Source organism: Lethenteron reissneri, chromosome 13 (assembly GCF_015708825.2).
Source record: "Lethenteron reissneri isolate LAM-NWPU_2019-01 chromosome 13, ASM1570882v1, whole genome shotgun sequence".
NCBI lineage: Eukaryota > Metazoa > Chordata > Hyperoartia > Petromyzontiformes > Petromyzontidae > Lethenteron > Lethenteron reissneri.
The window spans coordinates 12,255,701-12,278,958 of record NC_083791.1 but is presented as its reverse complement, the minus strand read 5'-3'; the positions used below and the strand labels follow the sequence as shown (position 1 = coordinate 12,278,958).

Genomic DNA, 23,258 nt, shown 5'->3' with positions numbered 1-23,258 from the left:
CTCTGTACCTCCTAGCCCCGCACCTCCTAGCCCTGTACCCCTAGCCCTGGACCCCCGAGGTCTGCATCACTGAGTCCTGTACCTCCTAGCCCTGCACCTCCTAGCCCCGTACCTCCTAGCCCCGCACCTCCTAGCCCTGTACCTCCTAGCCTCGTACCTCCTAGCTCCACACCTCCTAGCCCTGTACCCTTAGCCCCGCACCTCCTAGCCCTGCACCTCCTATCTCTGGTACCCCAACCCTGCACCCCCGAGGTCTGCATCACTGAGCCCTGTCTACCTGGTTGTTCCCCGGCACTTGAAGGGGGCGGACGGTGAGACGGCGCCACGATGCCGGTGGTGATTCCTCTGAACGAAGCGATGGAGCAGATGATATTGCTCACCATGGAGATGCTGGTGGTGACGATACACATGCTGACCGTCACCATGGAGATGCTCATCGTGATGATGCGCATGCTGACGGTGCTTATGGTGCTGATGATGCGGTTGCTGCTGGCGGTGGCGACGGCGCCCGTGGCGGTGGTGGTGGAGGCGCGCGGGATGGCGCGTCGGGCGGGCCCGCTGCTGATCGGCGTGGTCTGGCTGATCGGCCCGGGCCTCGCCAACGTCCAGACGGCCGAGTTCAACAAAGTGTACAACGGCTCGGTGATGAACGGCACGAGCGCCGTGTACGACTACAGCTACGTCCTCAACAAGGTGCCCGCTCTCCCAACCCCGACGATTTCGGCGACTCGGGTTCGGTTCCCGCTCACGGCCAGTACGAGTGACAATTTTCTGAACTGGTCCTGGGCTTCCCCTAGGTGGACTCAGCCTCAAATTAGTACCTGGTGCGATGTGTGAACATTGCCACTAGGGAGACAAAGGCGGCCGGGCGTGGTGCTCGCTAATATCACTCACCCCAGCAAGTCTTGAAGGCTACACCGTCGAAATGTCGACTTCTGTGTGTGTTAGCTGGTGTCCACGTCCACGTGGCCATGTCAACCTATAACCACGTGCCACGTGTGTTGGCCCCCCTATTCACAGTCATAGCGCCCGTCCGGCCACCATTCACAGTTGATCACTTCGTTGGCAGTGGTGGGAGCAGCCTTGTGCTTCCCACGATAGCGCCCTTGATCCCTCACTTCCTGTGTACAGTGGAAGCTCGGGTGGTGGATGATGGTGGGGCCGCCGGCTCGATTGGTCACGCGAAGCGCCGGTCCGCTGCTCGTGAGCGCCATGACGCGCGTGGCCACTGCTGCTGCTACCGCGTGTTTACCAATGGCCCTAAATATAACACGGTAGATCGCGTTTGGATTCAGCATACCTGAGAGGTAGCTACAACAACAATTTATCGGTCAGCTCACCACGAGGATGAAGGCCCTCTCTGCACAGTGCTCGGTCATGCTTGTTGTTTGACCATACTTCACTATTCTGGGGGGGGGGGGGGCGTCCTAATGAGTTTAGGATATTACGCGTAACTGATGTTAGCCGTGGCCGGGAATCGAACTGGATGCTAAATTTTGTAGCATTGTACGGGACCCACTGCACTACCGCTCTGCCCCTGCTGGACAGTGACATTTTGACATCACAGTGGCGTGTGGCGTGGTGCACGGTGTGGTGTGTGATGCACGGGGTCGTGTGGTGTGCGACATGTCGGTGCGGCGGGTTTTATCCTATGTGGTGTGCCCTGTGTGGTGTGCCCTGTGTGGTGTAATGTATCGAATGTGGTGCGTGGTGTGTAGACTGCAGCAGTGCGCGTGTGGGTGCAGAGCAGCTGGAACGACTCGACCGCCCCTCTGCTCTTCGTTGTTCAGCAGCAGCAAGGGGTGATGAGCTGGCAGCTTCCTATAGTGCTGCGGGGCACGTGAGTGATGCCAGCACATCGCCAACCAGCACGAACACTCCCAGCACACACTCCCAGCACACACACACAGCACACACACACACACTCCCAGCACACACACACCCAGCACACACACCCAGCACACACTCCCAGCACACACACCCAGCACACACACACCCTGCACACACACACTCCCAGCACACACACACTCCCAGCACACACACACACACAGCACGAACACTCCCAGCACACACACACAGCACACACATAGCACACACACACCTAGCACACACACACACAGCACACAAAGACCCAGCACGCACACACACACACAGCCAGCACACACACACACAGCACACACACACAGCACACACACACAGCACACACACACACACTCCCAGCACACACACACTCAGCACACACTCCCAGCACACACACTCCCAGCACACACTCCCAGCACACACACCCAGCACACACACACACACCCAGCACACACACATACACACCCAGCACACACACACACTCCCAGCACACACACACACCCAGCACACACACACACTCCCAGCACACACACACTCAGCACACACTCCCAGCACACACACACCCAGCACACACACACCCAGCACACACAGCACACACACACACACAGCATACACACACACACACAGCCAGCACACACACACACACAGCACACACACACACACAGCACACACACACACACTCCCAGCACACACACACACAGCACACAAAGACCCAGCACGCACACACACACACAGCCAGCACACACACACACAGCACACACACACACACAGCACACACACACCCAGCACACACACACCCAGCACACACAGCACACACACACAGCACACACACACTCCCAGCACACACACACCCAGCACACACACACCCAGCACACACAGCACACACACACACACAGCATACACACACACACAGCCAGCACACACACACACAGCACACACACACACACAACACACACACACATACTCCCAGCACACACACACACAGCACACACACACACACAGCACACACACACCCAGCACACACACACCCAGCACACACACACACACACAGCACACACACACTCCCAGCACACACACACCCAGCACACACACACCCAGCACACACAGCACACACACACAGCATACACACACACACGCACACTCCCAGCACCCAGCCAGAACCCAGCCAGCACCCAGCCGTAGACCTGCCGACAAATCACATAATGCACACCCAGACAAAATATACACCACCCAGAACAGTCCACGCGCTGCCAGTAAACACCCAGCCAGAGCACACCCCACTCGGATGCACATGCCGCTCGGCACAGACAGCCTGCCTGGGCTCACACGGCAGCTGGAACACACACAACCAGTCACGGTGCCAGTTAAGCCTCACTAATTGTGCAAATTTTTACTTTCCAGCCAGGCGTCCTACATAAGCGTCTACCACCCCCCCCCCCATGGTCATGTGAACTTTTCATAAATAAACCATTGCCAAACCATTGCTCCTCTGCAATGGACCCAAGTGACCTGGATTTTAGGCCATAAACACAACACGTTTACTGTATTAACCGCGATGTGAAGGAAGCTGCCACCGCGGGGTTATGGTGAGCAGCTCACCGGAGCTGCGATTCAGCTCGCCGATCCCACCTCCCGGCGCAGCAGTCCAAACAGCGATGCCGGTTTATTGAACCCCCACCCTTACGCCGTCTCTGTCTGCCCGGCAGTGTAGTCGATCATCGGCAGGTCCCGTGTGGTGGGTGGGGTAAAGTGTGGGTATATGCCCTTCACCTCCCAGACGTCTGTCCAGCATGGAAGAGTAGGCCAAATATCACGACAGAGCTCCCTCTTCCCTGACATTTTCAGGATTATAGCCCATATACAGGTTGTGAAGCGAATTTAATTATAACAATACATATATTTAAACAAATTATATTCCAACAATATCAAAATAATCGACGTGAAAGAAATGCCAGTGGAATGTTCCAGCATCACGAGATGTTTCTGGAACGCATAGCCCACGCGGCGGTTCCACAACGTTCACTGCACAGTGGTGCATTGCAATGCACCGGTATGTCATAGAACACCGGTGTGTTGCAGCAAAGTTCCAGGTGCACCGCCGCCGCCGTTGTGCGATCAATCCACTGTTGGCTGAAGGGCCCACAGTATTCTTTTTGTTGTTGGGTGTGCTGTGAAGATAGTTGAGAAGCCGTGCGGCGTAGAGGCCGAAACAGGGACTGCCCGCTACGGGGTGACACGTGGGACACCGTGAATCTGCACGTGTCACTTCGAGGACAAAGGTCATACGTGTCAGGCTCTTTGTTTGTTCGTGTGTGTGCGCGCGTGCGTTGTTTGCGTGTCTGTGTGCGTGTGTGCGGCTCAGCACGGGAATTCCCTTCCTCTACCTGGAGGCGGGACGCACTCTGTGCACGCCGGAGCTGGCCGTGGAGCCGGGCCGCAGGCCACCTGCGGCGCCCGAGCGCCGATTCACGGTGACCGTGGGCTCCCAGGCCTCGCACGTCATCAGCTTTCAGCTCAAGGCCCACCACCTGTACCCCTTCATCCTCAAGTGAGGCCCACGGGAGCCGTCGCAAACAGATCCTGCGACCCCGCAACCACGCAACCACGCAAACCACGCAACCCACGCAACCAACGCACCCATCGCCAACCTACGCAACCACTGCAACCCCGGCAACTGACAGGACCGCGGCAAACCCACGCACCCACCGCCAACTCGCATAACCACAACCCCGGCAACCCACACAACCACAGAAACCCATACACCCACTGCATCCCTTGTTGTGTGCAACGTTTCGTACTGTGTGTGCTGTGTCCGTGACCCACGCGCTGTGTCTCGTACTGCGATACCGTTTCTCGTACTGCGATACCATGTTTCAGCTCATGCGTGTGCCGTGTCCCGTGCCAGGGCGGGAGAGATGAAGTCACTGAACGCCACACCTTCGCAGCCACAGGTGAGTGCGCAGGGATGGCGATGGGTGTGCAGGCGCAGCGGGGTGTGCGCGGAGGGGTGTGCGTTGAGGTGCGGGTGATCGGAGTGTGTGGGGGATAGCGCGAGTGCGAGTGTTGGGAATGTGAACTGCACTGTGTGAGTATGTACAACGGCTCTTACCCCAACAATCGGTTAGATGCTATGCGGAGGATTTTTATCTTTGTAAGTATATGGGGAATGGTGGTGCTGTGGTTAGCACACTGCGCTACGAACCCGGCGAACAATAACAGTGGCGACTATCCAAACCGGTCCTGGGCCTCCCCGAGGTTGACATCAACGCTTGTGAGACAAAGGCGGCCGGGCATGGTGTTGACCACCCACCCACCTGCCATACCGGCCTTCATAGATGTTCACAAACAGCACTTGCCCCAAGTCTCCTAACGGCTATATGGGGGATCTTTGTCTTTATCTTGTTGGAGTGCGAGCTCATAGTCGTGTGAGCTGTCCTTGTGCCCCGCCCCTCCCATGCCCCCTCCCCACCCCCCTTGCATGGCGTCCTCAGTACCTGCTGTACGAGTTCCGGGACGGCGAGGACTCGGTGGTGGTGGAGGTGCAGGCCCGTGGCCTGCGCCGAAACAGCACCCTGCCCTGCAGCGTCCTCTCTGTGCAGGACGTGGGGGTGAGCAGGGCGCGGGGGGAGGGGGGCTACTTGAGGTCGCGACGTCAGGCTTACACCACCACGGTCTCCTCCAGCTCATGGCGACAGCCTTCGTGCATTAGCGCCGTCTGTTTGTCAGTCTCTCCTTCTGTAGCCGGGGTGGGAGGTGCGACGACTCTCGTAGCGATGATCCATCTTGAAATCAATCTTAGCGTGACCCCCACGCCACCGCGCTCCGTCTTCCCGCTTTTCACTCTCTTTACGCTGCACTTCCCCAGTGATGGTTAAATACATCCCGCACGACGCGCTCAGCACTTAACGGTATCTGCGTCACGCTAAACGCGTGTACACGCACAACGCGTGTACACGCACGTGGGAAGACAGAGCATGGTGACGGGGGGATCGTGCTGACTGGGGTTTAAGAAACCTCGCTGAAGTGCAAAATTGCGTTTCAATTTGGGAGTCGCCGTAGAAAAAAACGGACACACTGATTGATGGCTAAGGCATTGTTGCCCTGAAAAATTACCGAATACGCAAATGCGTTGTGCCGGGACAGCTTACCGGATGGGTGCGTGTTCCATTGCACTTGCATTGTCTGCCTCTTATCTTCCGTCTCATTTGTCCTTCCAGTGGTAGTAATAATAATACTCTCAGCCTGTATTGCACCACCACCCTCCGCCGCACAGCGAGAGAGAAAATGTCTCAGAGGCGAGAAGAGGAATCGCAGATGAGGCAGGCGTCGGGCAGGTGCTGAGAAACTGGCGCTAGTAAATGTGGGAACAGAGTTTCACAACATCGGTGTGCGATCCACCAACCCTCGCTGCCGCCTTGACAACAGTGCCGGGTCACAGGCCACGCGCAGCAGCGTAGCCACCAGGAACCCAGAGGCAGCACGGCGTTGCGTGCGATCTGCACGGCTATGAAACAAATCGGTTCCCAGGCACAGTTGTTGGGTGTATGTGCCGTGAACAAAACGCTCGATTGTGATGACGGCCGTGGACTAATGGAGGCCTGGCTTCTCAGTGCCCTGTGAACGACCTGGACCAGAACGTCGACTTCTCCGGGGTTTACCAGACGATGACGTCGCGGGCAGCCATCACTGTGCAGGTGACGAGCACACCTTCGTACATACGCACCGAAGTACAAACATGAAAACAAATATCCCCTGTATAGCTTTAACAGACTGTTGGGGCAAGTGCTGTTAGCTGTTAGCGAGCAGCACCTACGAAGGCGAGCACGGCACACGAGGGGGTGCTTGTAACTTGCTGACCCCATGACCCTACGCCCCTGCTTCACATTTGTGAAAGTAACTTCGTTGCTCATCGGATTCCTCCTGCAGTCTAAATAAAGATTCTGATGTGGCCAGAGCCACGACTGGCCACCTTTGTCTGCCCAGTGCTGATATTTACACACCACACCAGGAGCAGTGTAGATGACCACGACTAAGCGGCAATACGAAGTCTGCTGGCTGGATTTGTAAAGCAGTGTGCTAACTACTGCACCGCCGCTCCCTGCATGTGTTTATATGTACACATTTATATGTATACACTGACCCACGTGTGCACATGCAGATGCATATATAACAACAACCGCCGTTCGCCACAAAGTGGCCTTGATGTCAGCACAGCGCTTGTGCCAGCCGGCCTCGGTGCACTTTGAGGCCGTGAAGTGTTTAGTTTGTTGTCATTCTCCCGCACCTCCGATTAGCACGGTTGGCTATGTACGGTGTGAAAGAAGTTCAACATACATGTGAAGTGTTGAAGGCTCGCTGCAGACAGGAGATCACTGGACACCCATTGCCGTGGGTTCACTACCTGAGATGACTGGCAGATGCACCACCTGTGCTCCCCACTGTGCCAGATGGCACTGTTGGCACCCGTGCACAGACACACACACACACGTGTATGCCGCCACCCACACACGCACACACACACAGACACACACAGACACACACACACACACGTGTATGCCGCCACCCACACACGCACACACACACACAGACACACACACACGTGTATGCCGCCACCCACACACACAGTCAACGAAGCACAGGCACGTGCCCGTATGTGTGTCTGTGCTGCTGAACGCTTTCCTGTGTGGATGAACAGTGGTGTGTGCGGTGTGGTCCTGTAGTGTGATGTGGGACATGGTATGCTGCTGGTGTAGCATGCGGTGTGGTGCTGGTGTAGCGTGCGGTGTGATGTGGGTCGTGGTAAGGTGCTGGCGTATTACTGGTACCGTTCTCCTGTCTGGTGCGGTGTGGTGCTGATGTGGTGAGGAAGTGTTGCGCCGTTGGCGCTGTGCCGTGCGTTGTTCTTGTCTCAACGTGCACCATGACACCGGTTGCATGGTGTGACGCTGGCGTTATCTGGTGCTGTTTGGTGTGCTGCGGGGTAATGGTTTGCTGTGCGGTGTGGGGCGGCGTCGCGAGCAGAAGAAGGACTGCCGCTCCGGGCAGTTCTTCGTGGTGTTTGTCGTGAAGGCGGACGACGTCACCTGCGGTGGACCCACCCCGCTCACCCCCATCAAGCCAGGTACCCGCTCACCCAACCGCCCCGCTCACCCACCCCGCTCACCCACCCACCCACCCCGCTCACCCCCATCAAGCCAGGTACCCACTCACCCACCCACTAACCCACCCACCCCGCTCACCCACCCACCGCTCCACTCACCCTGCTCACTCTTTATATCTGCATGGCGGTCGAGCCTGGAACGCGATCCGACCCAGACATCATTGATGAGTCGTGGTATGGAACGTGGAACCCTGCGTGTGTCAAATGATGATCTGACCGGGCTGAGATCGTTGCCATGCTGAGAACCTCGGTTTAATCAGATCACTTGGCGACGCTGCCACCGCTGCTGCAGTGTTGACACCAGCGGTGCACAAACATCAACAACAAAAACTCAACACAATCGCCAATAACACCACTGTGCGACTTTACGAAGAACAAAGGTGACGTTTTTGGCAGTGGTCCTTCTTCACAGCGCATGCTTAGAGAGGCTGTCTCCAACTTTACGTCTCTTGCCTCACTATTCATGTGCTCTGAAGAAGGGTCGTCGCCTGAAACGACGCCCGTGATATTGACGAAGGTGTTGAGATTGGCGTCGTCGAGGGAGGCTGCAGGGGCGTAGTCCTCGAGTGTGAAGGCGGTGCAACTGCACCACTGGGTCCCGCCCAGAAGTCTCCGGGCTACAGAAAATGGGGGAGGGGGGAGAAATGAGAGAGAGAAGCGCCCCCCCCCCCCCCCCATGTCATTCCTCGCACCTGAGAGTTTACCCTGCTGTGGCGCGTCCTCAATGTGTTGTGGCTTGCTGTGGCGCGTCCTCAATGTGTTGTGGCTTGCTGTGGCACGTCCTCAATGTGTTGTGGCTTGCTGTGGCACCTCCTCAATGTGTTGTGGCTTGCTGTGGTGTGTCCTCAATGTGTTGTGGCTTGCTGTGGCGCGTCCTCAATGTGTTGTGGCTTGCTGTGGTGTGTCCTCAATGTGTTGTGGCTTGCTGTGGCGCCTCCTCAATGTGTTGTGGCTTGCTGTGGCGTGTCCTCAATGTGTTGTGGCTTGCTGTGGTGTGTCCTCAATGTGTTGTGGCTTGCTGTGGCACGTCCTCAATGTGTTGTGGCTTGCTGTGGCGCGTCCTCAATGTGTTGTGGCTTGCTGTGGCGCGTCCTCAATGTGTTGTGGCTTGCTGTGGCGTGTCCTCAATGTGTTGTGGCTTGCTGTGGTGTGTCCTCAATGTGTTGTGGCTTGCTGTGGCACGTCCTCAATGTGTTGTGGCTTGCTGTGGCACGTCCTCAATGTGTTGTGGCTTGCTGTGGTGTGTCCTCAATGTGTTGTGGCTTGCTGTGGCACGTCCTCAATGTGTTGTGGCTTGCTGTGGCACCTCAATGTGTTGTGGCTTGCTGTGGTGTGTCCTCAATGTGTTGTGGCTTGCTGTGGCGCGTCCTCAATGTGTTGTGGCTTGCTGTGGTGTGTCCTCAATGTGTTGTGGCTTGCTGTGGTGTGTCCTCAATGTGTTGTGGCTTGCTGTGGCGCGTCCTCAATGTGTTGTGGCTTGCTGTGGCGCCTCCTCAATGTGTTGTGGCTTACTGTGGTGTCGCTTGGTGTGTGGCACACAGGAGGTGAGTGGTGTGGCTTGGTGAGCGGTGTGGCTTGGTGAGTGGTGTGGCTTGGTGAGTGGTGTGGCTTGGTGAGCGGTGTGGCTTGGTGAGTGGTGTGGCTGGGTGAGCGGTGTGGCTTAGTGAGCGGTGTGGCTTGGTGAGTGGTGTGGCTTGGTGAGCAGTGTGGCTTGGTGAGTGGTGTGGCTTGGTGAGTGGTGTGGCTTGGTGAGCGGTGTGGCTTGGTGAGTGGTGTGGCTGGGTGAGCGGTGTGGCTTAGTGAGCGGTGTGGCTTGGTGAGCGGTGTGGCTTGATGCGGCGTGCCGTGCGGTGTGCAGGAGGGGTGGTGGTTGACAGCCAGGCTCACATCAAAATGTTCAACGTGACGGTGAAAGGAACGGCCTCACGTGAGTTCTCGCACCGCCCTCCTCCTCCGGAGACCCCCACTCTGGTCCCTCACACCCCCCCCCCTCAATCTCCACCTTCGTCTTCCATCATTTCAGAGCCCCCCTCTGCGTTGAGCCGCAGCCCAGGATGCCTCTGTGTGTGTGTCTCAGTGTGTCCCTGTGTGTGTGTTTGTGTGATGTGATTCTGTCTCCGTGTGTCTGAGCCTTTTGCGCTGTGTTTCAATTGTTTGTCTTATCGTGTGTCTCATTCTGCGTCTGTGTGAATGTGTTTTGCCCGTGTGTACAGGTACACGATTATGAGATTCTATGCGTGTGTCTACTTGTGTGTGTCTACCTGTGTGTGTCGTCGTGTGTCTCATCGTGTCTCGTCGCATGCCTCGTCGTGTGTGTGTAGCGCACGCATACATCAACGCGGTGGTGTTTGGCTGCAGCCTCTTCCTGCCGTTCTACCTCATCGCCTTCATCGCCCTCGGCCTGCAGCAGTGGAGGTGACGCACGCACGGGCACAAAGACAGATCTCCCGTATAGCCATAAAGACTTGGGGCAAGTGCTGTTAGCGAGCATCGATGAAGGCCGCCACGGCGCACGAGGGGGTGGGTGGCCAGTACCGCGCCCGGTCGCCTTTGTCTCCCCAGTGGCAATATTTACACATCGCACCAGGTACTCCTTCGAGTCCGAGTCGACCTAGGGGAGGCCCAGGACCGGTTCAGATATTAGTCACCGATGTTGTCCGTGAGCCGGAATCGAATTCGAATGGTCGGGTTCGTGGCGCAGCGGCCTAACCACTGCGCTACCGCTTCCCAGCACCAGTCGAGGTGATGCACGCACGGGTACGGGCGGACACCCACACGCACACTCCCACGCACGCTCGCTGTGTGACGTCCGCTTGTGTCTGTTCCTGTCTGTGTCTGCCTATGTCTGTCTGCCCGTCTGTCTCTGTGTCCGTCCGTCCGTCGCTCCCTTCTCCAGGTCCCGCCTGTACGGGGACATGACCCTGGTGGAAACTGCGAGTCCTGAGGAGCAGAGTAAGCAAGTCTCTCGCTTTCGTTACTGGTTGACCATTGCTATTGGTCATCGTGCTCGTTGTGGTAGTTTTGTTCATTGTGGTAGTTGTGCTCGTTGTGGTAGTTGTGATTGTTGTGTAACCGTGTGGTTGTTCTATGCCCTGTGCTCTGTTTGCTGCCCACAAAACGCCGCTCGATCAGGAGCCATCGTAGGTGAGTCTCGCTGTCTGTCTGTGCTCTTTGTCTCTGTCTGTCTCAGCCCTGACTGTGTCTTTGTCTGTGCCATACTTGTGTCTCTGTCTGTGCCATACTTGTGTCTCTGTCTGTGCCATACTTGTGTCTCTGTCTGTGCCCTAATTGTGTCTGCTCTGATCTCTATCTGTGCCTCTGTTCTGTGTCTGTGCTCTGTCTCTGTCCGTTCAAAATTGTTTGGACACTAATACGTGTAGTCATAGTAGTATAAATAGCAATTATATTCGATTAGTCCATATGGTAGTCACGCTATATTTCACAGACCGGTATAGTCTGCCAGTGTGGGCCGATGGTGCCGTGGGGTTTTACTCTGTGGAGTAATCTGCGATTAAACGATGTAATAAGTTTGCACTGTGTCACCGACACAGGATCTTCGTCGTGTGCTTGGAAGCGGACGTCGCGTGGCACTCATGGGTAGCGGGAGACGCAGTGTGGGCCAGAGCAGGCGCCGGGCTCGAACCACGGACTCGCGCAGAGCTAACGCTGTAGTTTAACACGTAGCAGGCTTTCGCGACCAATGTTATTCATGATAAAGGTTTTTGGGTTAGATCGCGTCAGTATAAATGTGTCGTAACCCTCCACCACCTGACACAGCCAATTAGTCAAGGATTTGTCACGTAAACAAAGCGCCAATTGGTTACTACTTCAGCCCACCGGTGTGTTGGAGAGTAAATCCACAACATTTACAATTTGAGTAGTACGATGTTTCGCTGGTAATTACATCCAGCATCATCGGGCGATTTGCCGGTCTTAACGCCGTAGTCCCGACAGAAGCAAATCGTGGGACTCGGCATGCCCCGTAGGTCGTGGGGTTTATTTGACCATACTTCACCATCCCCGTCACTGCGAGTTTACATGGGTACTTAGAGGCGCGTGGACAAGGCCGAGAGGAACGGTGCAGGTGTCCGTGTGTGTCGTTCTCGCGTCTCTTGTCGTCCTTACCTGTGCTTGCGTCCAAGCTTGTGTCCATTCTGGCTTGTCACATGTTAACCTTGTGTCCACACGTGTCTCATTGTTGTGAGTGTGTGGGGAGGGGTGGCTTAGTGGTTAATGCCCACTGCCCTTCATGTAAACATCAGCACTGGGAAGACAAAGGCGGTCGGGCCTGGTGCTGTCCCCACCTCCACCTTTGCACACCATTCCGGCCTTCATCGGTGCTCGCTAACAGCACTTCCCCAAAATGTATTCAGGCTATCAGGGGGATCTTTGCGTGAGAGTGTGTGAACGTGTGTGAGCGCGTGTGAGCGTGCGTGAGTGTATGAGCTCCGGGCGCTTGCTTGGTCTGCAGCTGCCTGGCATCACCGCACTGCTTCCCACGTTCTGCAGTGCAATCAGGGTTGGTGGGAAAGTCCTTTCCTCCGTTCTGTCGGTCTGGGGAGGCCTCGAGGCAGTGGTGCGGGGGGCTGCAAGAAGCAGGCACCGTGACCGGGAAGTTGATTCTTTCTCTCGACGACCTCTTTGCTGCCACCTGACCTCCGTAGGTCAGGAGGTCATGGTGGATCGCACTGATGCAACCTCCTCCTCCGCACGGAGCGACTACGGCTCCATCAGCACTCCCGTGGCCAACGGTGATCACCGCTCTGTTGCCCCCACCCCCTCGCAAACTAGCACGCCGTTCATTTCCGCTCACGCGATGAGTGACAAGAATAATATGTGGTGACGTTGACGACGTGGATAAGGTGGACGAAGATCATCGAGCGCGACGGTGGCTACGATCACCGTGCAGGGCGCAGCATGAGGGCGGAACAAACTGGGTCTGCACGGAGACCCAGACCGAGAGGGCTAGATCTCGATTTTACCTTCAGTGGGGCGAGAACTTAGGACATGGGGGGGATGAGTCTCACTGTGAGAGTGAGTGGCCTCGTTGTTGTGAGCCGCAGGCCTTGTGAGATTCAGATTAGGGGTCAGGTTAGGGTTAGAGGTCGGGTTATGGGTCAGGTTAGAGGTCGGGTAAAAGCTAATGATGCCCAAGATCACCGCTCGTGTGCGATTAGTCAGCCCCGAGCTGATTGGTGAAGTCACAGATCGCGGGGGCACCGAGCAACAACACACATGGCTATTGGCTGTGTGTGTCCATAAAAATCTTCACCGAGTTCACCGATTGGCTGGCCTCGTGTTAGTGGGGGCTGTGTGGGGGTGGTGGCGTGCCCCTCACACCAACGCTCGGAGTGTCCGACTAAACGTGCGACTGCCCTAGCCGACTGGATGAGTGATTCCATGAGACCCACAGACTCGGACGCGACTACAATATAAACAGCGTCGACCAGATTCACACAACCGCACACACTCCCCACTCCTCACCCAGGCTCTCCTCACTCACACGCTCACCCAGACACCCCGACCGCAAACTAGCTCTACATTTTAGCTTTATTCACTCGTGTAGCCTCTCACCCTCTCGCTTGCAAACTCGACAACCTACTCATCCACTCACTCCACTTTGGGTGCTATACATTTCCACGTGATAAGCCACTTCGTTATGCTATCATTTGTGGCCAGGTCGCTTCTGAAAAAGAGCTATACAGCTTCGTGGAGCTTACCCGGTAAAATAGATAGTTTAGTTTCGTTCACTCATCCACTCACCCACTCACTCATCCACTCACCAACCCACCCACTCTCCAAAACTCCGCTCGCTCACCTGCTCGCTCACTTGCCCGTTCCTCTGTTGCTGTCACGTGAATCGGACCTTGGCGGGAGGCGAGGGGATGTTTCTCGCTCGTGCGCGACTGCTTCTGCTGCTGCCCCTATTTACTCTCCATCCGCATTTCCGGGCGCACACAAACATGTTTGTACAAAGACAAAGATTGTCTGTGTAGTCCACGCAGGCTGTGAAGGTTGGTATGGTACATGAATGGGCGGTGTGGCCAACATCACGCCTGGTCGACTTCGTCTCTCCAGTGCTGATGTTTACTGCGTTCCGCACTGGGTCCTGCTTTTAATGCTGTGTCGACACGGGAGAGGCACAGGTCGGTTGGGATATCGGTCGCTACTGCGTAGCTTTACGGGTCGTTCCGCGCATCGTTCGGCCCGACGTCCGACGTTTCGCCGCACGCGCTCGGGAGCTTCTTCCGGAACCGGCGTGACTAAAACCGGAGAAGCTTCCGGCACGTGCGGCGAAATGTCGGGACGTCGCGAGCCGACGGCGACACGCGCATTGACCGCCGCTCGACCCGCTGCGCCCGTCCGTCCAGACGGGGCGGCGAACGTGGAGGTGGGGGTCGCGGGGGGTCGCCGCTCGGGCCGCGCCAAGGCTGCGGGGCCGGCGGCGACGAGGCTGGAGAGTTCCTCGTCGGAGGAGGAGGGCGAGGATCTCTCCGAGGACGAGGACCAGGACTACGACACCCTGGAGGACGTGCTGAGTGACAAGAACGTCATCCGCAGCAAGGTGGCCGAGCGCGGGAGCCGCCGCCCGCTCGCACGCACGCACCCACACAGACAAAGGGCCCCATCCCCCACAGTGTAGCCTGCGAAGGCCGTTGGGGCAAGTGCTGTTAGTGAGAGCCTGCGAGGGCCGGCACGGCGCAAGGAGGGGGTCGTGTGGCTGACTCCATGCGCACTTGGCCGTCTTTGTCTCCCCGTTGCTGATGTGTACTCCACACCGCAGAGGATATTCACTTAATGCTGAGTCGACATAGGGGAGGCCCAAAACTTGGGTCGTGGAATTCGTAGCACAGTGCCTTAACCACTACGCTACCGCACCCCACATAGGTGGTAACTCACAGCACTTGCCCCGACAGTCTGTTAAGATTACACGGGGGATCTTTGTGTGTGCGTACGTGCGTGCTGCAGGCGTGTCTGTACGTGTCAGATCTCTCTCGAAAGCGAGCGACCGTCATCGGACGCAAGTACCGCATCTACTGCTGGTAAGGACACCACACACGTACAACTGCCATTAACGCGGTTGGCTACGTACGGTGCGAAATAAGTTCAACATACATACACAAAGACAGACAAGAGGCTGCGTGCCCACATCATCATACTTGTGTGCCTGTGCTCAGGGTCTTTGGGGTGGTGGCGATGCGCCGGTGACGTTCGGGTCAATCCAGCCTTGAGCCACTTCATAGGTGCTTGCTCACAGTACTTGCCCCAACAGTCTGGAATAGGCTATGTAGGGGACCTTTATCTTTGTGTGCTAAATAACAACCCGATGCACCTGGCTCCATCCCGTGACCTCCTGCTAGCAGCAGCGAGCCTCCCGCACTCCACGTGATGGCCCAGAGCTGCACCTAGCCTGGCGCGAGTACCACGGTGACGCTGTTGTGACGCGTCGTTGCGCTGTTGTGACGCTGTTGTGACGCTGTTGTGACGCTGTTGTGACGCGTCGTTGCGTTGTTGCGCCACAGGAACCTGCTGACGGTGGGGGTGTTCTACGTGCTGCCCGTCATTCAGCTCGTGCTCACCTACCAGAACGTGAGCACCCCGCCGCCACCACCACCTCCACCTCGTTCACCCGGAGTTGCGGTGCAGGGGGCTCCCCCCTGCGGAGGCTACACACGGGGGGGGGGATCTCTGTCTTTGTCCTCCTGTGCCGTGCCGACCTTCATCGGTGCTTACAAACGGCACTTGGCCCAAAAGGACATACGGGGAATCTTTGTCTTTCTCCTGCTCATGTGGGGAGTGGTGGCACAATGGTTTGTGCACCGTGCTATGAACCCAGCGACCTGAGTTCGATTCCCGCTGACGATCAATAACAGCGCCGACTATTTGAACCGGTCCCGGGCGTCCCCTAGGTCGACTGAGCATCAAATCGGTAATAGTTGCGGTGTGTAGACATCGCCACTAGGAAGACCAAGGTGGCCAAGCGTGGTGCGCCAACGGTCTGTTTAAGGCTACACGGGAGGTCTTTGTCTCCGTCTGCTCACGTGCGCGCATACAGGTGCTGCACACGACCGGCGACCAGGACATCTGCTACTACAACTTCCTGTGTGCGAGGCCCTTGGGGATGCTCAGGTGGGCAGCGTGCCGGGCGAGGGTGGCACTGGGATGGGGCCGGCGGCCTCGGGCCGTCTGCGATCGCCGTGGGCGTCGGTTCGCCCGCTCACTCGCTCGCGCCAGCGCTTGATTGGCTGCATCCTGGATGAGGTGGATGAGGTGGATAAGTGGAAGGGCAAAGTAGGGCTGAGAATGCTGTGTTTGAATCCGGGTGCCAGCTGCCTGTGATTTAGCCGGGTTCTCAAGTTTAAATGAGGTGATGATCTCAGCCTGGTCGTCAGAGACCCATAGACTCACATAGCGATCCACAGACTCGTACAGCTGTGATTAAATCGAGTTCTCAAGTTCAAGTTAGGTGATGGTCTCATCCTCGTCACGAACTACCGTGCAAAAATAAAGAAAAACTCAGAAATTCTCTTTGATTAATTTGGCGACTGAGAATTAGGCATAGCTGGGCAAGGGGGAAGCACAGGTCACTTGGAGGAGGGATCTCCGAGGTAGTTCTGTGATCTCTTCTTCCGCAGGCCATTCGGTGTGGATTCGAGGTTACTTGAAGCAATCTCCGTGGTAGCTCTGTGATATCCGCTTCCACGGGCCGTTCTTCAACACGGAGCGTTGCGCTGCTCTGCAAGATTTAGAAATGGATTCTACATCTCGTGACAAAGGCGGCCGGGCGTGGTGCTGGCCACCCACCCCCCACCTCGTGTTCGTGTTGTTCTTCAGAGACGCTGGCTAACATCACTTGCCCCAACGGTCTGTTGAAGGCTATATGGGGGACCTGTGTCTCTGTGTCTCTGCAGTTCGTTTAACAACGTGTTCAGCAACCTGGGCTACTTCCTGCTGGGGCTGCTCTTCCTGCTGATCGTCGGCTTCCGGGAGTTTTCCCACCAGCTAGCCGTCCGGAAGGATCCCGCGCACCTCCAGGTCTGTGAAGGCTATACAGGTCGTCTTTGTCATTGTTTCTATGGGGAAGCGGCGACGCAGTGATTAGCGCGTTGTGCCACAAATCCGACGGTGACCCGAGTTCGATTTCCGCTCACCACCACCATCGGTGACGAATATTTTGAACCCGTCCTGGGTCTCTCTCCTTGGCCAGCTCGGCCTGGTACGGCGATGTTGACATGTCAGCACTGGGTGGGGGGACAGGCGGCGGGGGGCGTGTTGTGTTGGCCACGCCGCCTCAAAGTCGCGATGTGCCGGCGGCCTGCGTGGGCGCCGCTCGCAAACGGCACTTGCCCCAACAGTCTGGTGAAGGCCACCACGGTGGGGTGGGGGTCTTTGTCTTTGTGCAGGACCACGGCCTCCCCAAGCACTTTGGCCTCTTCTACTCGATGGGCTTTGCGCTCATGATGGAGGGTGTGCTCAGCGCCTGCTACCACGTCTGCCCCAACTACTCCAACTTCCAGTTCGGTACGAGCGCCGAGTGCCGTCGTTGCGCCGTCGACGTCGTCGCCGTTGGCCGCCTTCATCGCGTGTGCGGTGTAAATGTGTTATTTTAATTATTAAACGTATTTATTTATCCAGGAAGCCACGCTGAGTCATAGGGCTGCTTTTCAGGAGGGTCTTGCCATGACATTGGGGTGGTTTTTTTGGGAGGTTTTCAGCCGATTAGCGACGAGTTGTGTTTATTATTTACGTGGGGAGGAAACTGGAGCACACAGAGATAATCCACGCCATGCAGGAGGGGGCAACACTCTATCCCCGTACAGTTTGAAACAGATGGCAATTGGACCGCTTGCTGTACTGCAATCCCCTGGCGAGCCAGGATATGGCACCTCGATGCCCAGCCAGGGGAAGGCAGTTTCACAACATCCGTGTGCGATCCACCAACCCTCGCTGCTGCCTCCACAACAGTACGGTGTCACAATGTCTGAGTTTGCTGCCGATACGGCCTTTGAGTACGCAATGTTACGTCATATACTGTGCGTACTCTGTGCACCGTGTTGCCGCACAGCGGTTAGCGTGTTCTGCGTTGCGAACCCGATGACCCGAGTTCGATTCCCGCTCGTCGTGACCACTCACGGTGGCGAATGTGCAAACCGCTCTTGGACCTCCTCCTGGAGGTTGACCCGGCATGAACCGAGCACCTGGTGCGATGTGTGTAAACATCAACGCGTGGCGGTAGCCACACCACCACCTCGTAGGTGTGACGTGCGGGCGATCCATAGTTAAACGGTCCATTCGGGTGACACGGGGGATCTTCGCGTCTGTGCGTTGCCGTGCGCGTGTGCGACGTGCGACCGCGTGCAGACACGGCGTTCATGTACATCATCGCGGGGCTCTGCATGCTGAAGCTCTACCAGAAGCGCCACTCGGACGTCAACGCCAGCGCCTACAAGGCCTATGCCTCCTTCGCCGTTGTCATCTTCTTCGCCGTGCTCGGCGTGGTGAGACAGCTGTCTGGGGATGTGTGGGGCTGCCCAGGCCTGGGCAGAGCTGTGTATGGCTGTGCAGGGCTGTGCAGGGCTGTGTAGGGCTATGCACGGCTGTGCAGGGCTGTGTATGGCTTGCAGGCCTGTGCAGGTCTGTGTAGGGTGGCAGTACCGTGGAGATGCTCATGCCGCAGCAACACCCTGGGTTTGATTCTCAACTCGGGCTCCTTTCTGAGTGGAGTTTGTATGTTCTCCCCCTATTCGAGTGAGTCAGTGAGTGAGTTAGTTGTGTATGTTATTTCCCTATTTGAGTAAGTGAGTGAGTGTGGTTTGTATGTTCTCCCTGTGCTCTGCATGTTTTTTCTCTGTTTTTGCAGTTTCCTGCCACAGCCACAAAACCATGCACACAACGCAGCCGGATGCTGAACCATTTCCTGCAAAATCACTCAACTAGGAATCCCACACAGCATGAGCTTCGCCTCGTACTGCAGAAAACTTCACAGGACCCTCCTGAAGTTTTTCGTGGGTGACCAAGCGCAGTGGTAACAACAATAACACTCTGTGTGTGTGCTTGTGTGCAGGTGGTGGCGAAGAGCGCCGTGTGGTTCTGGATCCTCTGCACCATCGTCCACATCCTGGCGGCTCTGGCGCTCAGCTTCCACATCTACCACGTGGGGCGCTGGAGGTTCAGTGAGTGTGCCGCAGTACACCCCCTGCAGGCACACCCTGCACAGCACCGCGTGACCACGCACGTGTCATGCCTCTCACTCAGTCCTATAGCGGGGGGGAGGGGGGGTTGTTGGGGAGGGTGGGCGGCACCATGGCACAGGCAGACTACAAAACGAATGTACAGCGATGATACTGGGGGGGTCTTTATCTTTGTCCCTGTGTGCGTGTGCGCGTGTCCAGGCCTGGGTATTTTCCGGACGATAGCGCACGTGTTCTACACGGACTGCATCCGGCAGTGCAACCGGCCCATGCACATGGCAAGAGACACACACACTCACGCGCAGTCACACACATTCACACACATTCACGCACATGCACTCACACATGCGCACAGACCTTCACTCACACACGTGCACAAACCTTCACTCACAAATGCTCACACACGCGCACACACAACTCACACTAATAGACGCGTACACATCCTCACATACGCACGCGCTAACACACACGTAGGAGATTGTATGTGTGAGTGGGAGATCGTGTGTGTAAGTGGGAGAATGTGTGTGTGTTGGAGATCACAACAACGAGCGGAGCGCCGGGTGGCTATTGCACAGCAAGTTGGCACAGTAGGGGGCACAGGTGGTGCATCGGCCAGTCATCTCAGTCAGTCAAACCAGTGGCACCTGGGTCTGCCCCGTGACCTCCTGCCAGCGGGCATTCGACACTGCACGTGGCCTCAACGTACACATAGCCTGGCACATGCGCCGTGGTGACGTCACCACCACTTAGTGGCGAATGGTGGTTGTTGTGGTTGTTGATCATGTGTGTGAGCGGGAGATCGTGTGTGAGTGGGAGGTCGTGTGTGTGTGAGTAGGAGGTCGTATGTGTGAGTGGGAGATTGTGTGTGTGTGTGTGTTCTGGGCACGTGCAAGCGTGTGTGACTGTGTACGTGGTGTGTGCTGTGCGTGACTGTATACATGATGCGTGCTGTGCGTGTGTCTCTTACAGGACAGGCTCATTCTGCTGCTGCTCGGCAATGCTTTTAACTGGTCCTAGTGAGTACACGAATCTTCGCACATTACTACCACTACCGTGATCATCACTCGCCGATTCTCACTGTGTTATTGCTATCGTGGTTAGTCGATGGAAATTTAGACACAAGCCACAGTAATGCGACTGTGGCCATGCCACCCAAACTATGGACCACACTGTAAACCCGCTGTGCTCTGCGCTCCTTCAACAGGAGGAGGAACAGCAAAACTACACGAACTCTCTCCTGACACCCTCTCGTCGTGGCCAGCAGACTGCGGATAGTAGCTTTAGCTGCTGATCGCATTGCTCCTTCCAGCATTCGCGAGTATATAATCGTACAATTTTCCGTGTCATTAATAATCTCGTGCCAACCGCCAGTGCGATATGGGGCATGGTGTATCGGCCGCGGGACTTCGACAGCTACCTGCTCGCCATCTTTATGTGCAACCTGCTCCTCTACTCGGCCTTCTACATCATTATGAAGGTACATTGTCATCATCGTCATCATCGTCATCATCGTCATCATCGTCATCATCGTCATCAGCAGCACACGAGCAAAACTGATGGCAGCAGCAGCAGCATCGTCATCATCACATTAGTCTCAAAGCCACACAGTTGCAGCGTTATCACCGTAATAGCATTGCTCCGATCACGTGGTGCTCCTTAAGGATATCATCGTTGTCGTCGCTCGTCTCACCTTGGTCATCTCCTCGGGACTCTTACCCCATCACGGCCAAATCGTCATCATATTAACCTTCATCACGTCCTCATCATCTGGCCTGCCCTCCATGTAGTGGCAAGCGTTTCTTACCCCGCATGTCTCTTGTGTGACTGTGTCTCCCCATTTTCCCCCGTGTGACTGTGTGTGTCTCTGTGTGTCTGCGTGTGTGTCTGTCCCCGCGTGTAGATCCGCAGCGGGGAGTCTATCCGCCCGACACCACTGCTCTGCATCCTGGCAGCTTCGGTGGCCTGGGGCTTCGCGATGTACTTCTTCTTCCAGGGGCTTACCAGCTGGGAGGTCAGCTTGACCTCTCACCCCACCGCTCCCCCCCTCACCCCCCTGATCCTTTGCACGCAGACCCGAGAGAAGACTGCTTGCGACGCGCGGCAGTGGGGATGCGATCCCCATTGTCGAGAACAATTCTGTATCTTGCCATCAGGTTGTTCTGCGTCATTTGCGTTGCGCGAGAGCGAGACCGCTCTTCGTCTGTGCCAGCAGCCGTGACGCCACGCAGAGCCACCGCTCGTGGCAGGAAACCTCGGGTGTGACGTCGCAGAAGTGACGTCGTGTTGTCGGATCGGACCCCAACACTTCGCATCTGCCCGGGCCAATTTGTAGCCGGAGTGTCATCAGGAAGTGTCATGTGTGCGTCGAGATTTTCACGCATCACGAGCCGTGCGTCACACTCGTGCTTGACAGGCGTGCGTGACAGCCGTGCGTGACAGCCGTGCGTGACAGCCGTGCGTCACGGTCGTGCTTGACAGCCGTGCGTGACAGTGGTGCGTCACAGCCATACGTCACAGCCGTGTGTCACAGCCGTGTGTCATAGCCATGCGTCGTGTGTGGCGGCCGTGCGGTGCAGGAGACCGCCGCACAGTCTCGCGAGCGCAACAAGGAGTGCGTGCTGCTCAAGTTTTACGACCACCACGACATCTGGCACTTCCTCTCCTCCATCGCCATGTTCTTGTCCTTCATGGTACACACACCTGCTCCTACACACACGCATTTACGCATTCGCATACAAGCATTCGTGTATACGCATTCACACACCTGCACGTATAAATGCATGTACACACACCATACAAATGCATGATATTTACACATCGCATCAGGTACACATTTGAGGCCGAGTTGATCTAACGACACCCACGACCGGTTCAGATGATCGTTACTGGTGCTGAGTCGAACTCGGGTTGCTGGGTTTGCAGCATAATGCACTAACCACTAAACTACCACTCCCCACGTGTGTGTGGTGTGTGTAGGTGCTGCTGACGCTGGATGACGACTTGGACTCCACTCGGAGAGACCGGATCCTCGTCTTCTGAGCGCCGATCCACGTGGAGCCCCTCCCCTTGGTCCCCCCTGCCTCACCATGGAGCCCCTCCCCCCGCTCCCCCCTGCCTCACCATGGAGCCCCTCCCCCCGCTCCCCCCTGCCTCACCATGGAGCCCCTCCCCTTGCCCCCCCTGCCTCACCATGGAGCCCCTCCCCCCGCTCCCCCTGCCTCACCATGGAGCCCCTCCCCCCACTCCCCCCTGCCTCACCATGGAGCCCCTCCCCTTGCTCCCCCCTGCCTCACCATGGAGCCCCTCCCCCCGCTCCCCCTGCCTCACCATGGAGCCCCTCCCCCCGCTCCCCCTGCCTCACCATGGAGCCCCTCCCCTTGCCCCCCCTGCCTCACCATGGAGCCCCTCCCCCTGCTGCTCCCTGCCTCACCATGGAGCCCCTCCCCTTGCCCCCCCTGCCTCACCATGGAGCCCCTCCCCCCGCTCCCCCTGCCTCACCATGGAGCCCCTCCCCTTGGTCCCCCCTGCCTCACCATGGAGCCCCTCCCCTTGCCCCCCCTGCCTCACCATGGAGCCCCTCCCCCCGCTCCCCCTGCCTCATCATGGAGCCACCCGGACCGGATCCGGGCAGCACGTGGCTCCAGCACGGTTATTGCCAGATTCGTCGGGGTTCGTCACCGTTCAGCACCGGAGCTTCTTCTGACGCCAGGAACTTTTACGCCCGGGCAGAAGCTATGGCTGGACTCGCACCAACACCGGAAAATAAACCCCACCCAACATTTATTTAAATACGATTATTTTCACTTCGCTAATTTCTTCTGGCTTGATAGTAAAATAAAACACGGTCTTCACATTTTTTTACAACGTGCTTGAAGAGATATTTGAAGAGCTGCCGTTACAGACAATACGGACGGACAGACAGACGGGCCAAGCGTGGCGTCTGTGGGTTGAGATGCCGACGTTCTGTGGCGAGGCAGGACGAGGTGATGATGATGATGATGACTGATGCGACGCACATTTTCTCGTTCCGCCTCTCGGAGGTACGA

At 56.9% G+C, this 23,258-nt stretch overlaps 1 protein-coding gene across 3 annotated transcripts; it reads left to right on the top strand.

Moving 5' to 3' along the window:
- Nucleotides 1-281: 281 nt before the first annotated feature.
- LOC133342129 (SID1 transmembrane family member 2-like) lies at nucleotides 282-22,604 on the top strand. 3 transcript variants are annotated; one of them, XM_061551082.1, is made up of 25 exons: nucleotides 283-693; nucleotides 1,719-1,840; nucleotides 4,223-4,408; nucleotides 4,766-4,811; nucleotides 5,352-5,468; nucleotides 6,471-6,554; nucleotides 7,882-7,981; nucleotides 9,879-9,947; nucleotides 10,342-10,435; nucleotides 10,917-10,972; nucleotides 12,685-12,771; nucleotides 14,392-14,585; nucleotides 14,990-15,063; nucleotides 15,544-15,610; nucleotides 16,077-16,150; nucleotides 16,933-17,056; nucleotides 17,425-17,542; nucleotides 18,383-18,519; nucleotides 19,086-19,194; nucleotides 19,414-19,490; nucleotides 20,182-20,228; nucleotides 20,584-20,689; nucleotides 21,113-21,223; nucleotides 21,789-21,902; nucleotides 22,189-22,602. In XM_061551082.1, the coding sequence occupies exons 1-25, from the start codon at nucleotides 328-330 to the stop codon at nucleotides 22,249-22,251; spliced, it is 2,742 nt and encodes a 913-aa protein (XP_061407066.1). In that variant the 5' UTR covers nucleotides 283-327; the 3' UTR covers nucleotides 22,252-22,602. The 3 variants fall into 3 exon arrangements, with proteins under 3 accessions (XP_061407067.1, XP_061407066.1, XP_061407068.1); XM_061551083.1 differs by lacking the exon at nucleotides 12,685-12,771 and having other exon boundaries at nucleotides 282-693; nucleotides 7,882-7,982; nucleotides 9,877-9,947; nucleotides 22,189-22,604; XM_061551084.1 differs by lacking the exons at nucleotides 283-693; nucleotides 1,719-1,840; nucleotides 4,223-4,408; ... (2 more) ...; nucleotides 6,471-6,554; nucleotides 7,882-7,981 and adding an exon at nucleotides 8,036-8,058 and having other exon boundaries at nucleotides 22,189-22,601.
- Nucleotides 22,605-23,258: the final 654 nt, after the last annotated feature.

Bases quoted from the DNA above. Each gene is read 5' to 3' on its own strand.
- LOC133342129 (XM_061551082.1), top strand. From the start codon at position 328: ATGCCGGTGGTGATTCCTCTGAACGAAGCGATGGAGCAGATGATATTG. The intron at 18,520-19,085 runs GTGAGACAGCTG...GCTTGTGTGCAG, and splicing joins TCTTCGCCGTGCTCGGCGTG to GTGGTGGCGAAGAGCGCCGT. The intron at 19,195-19,413 runs GTGAGTGTGCCG...GCGCGTGTCCAG, and splicing joins CGTGGGGCGCTGGAGGTTCA to GCCTGGGTATTTTCCGGACG.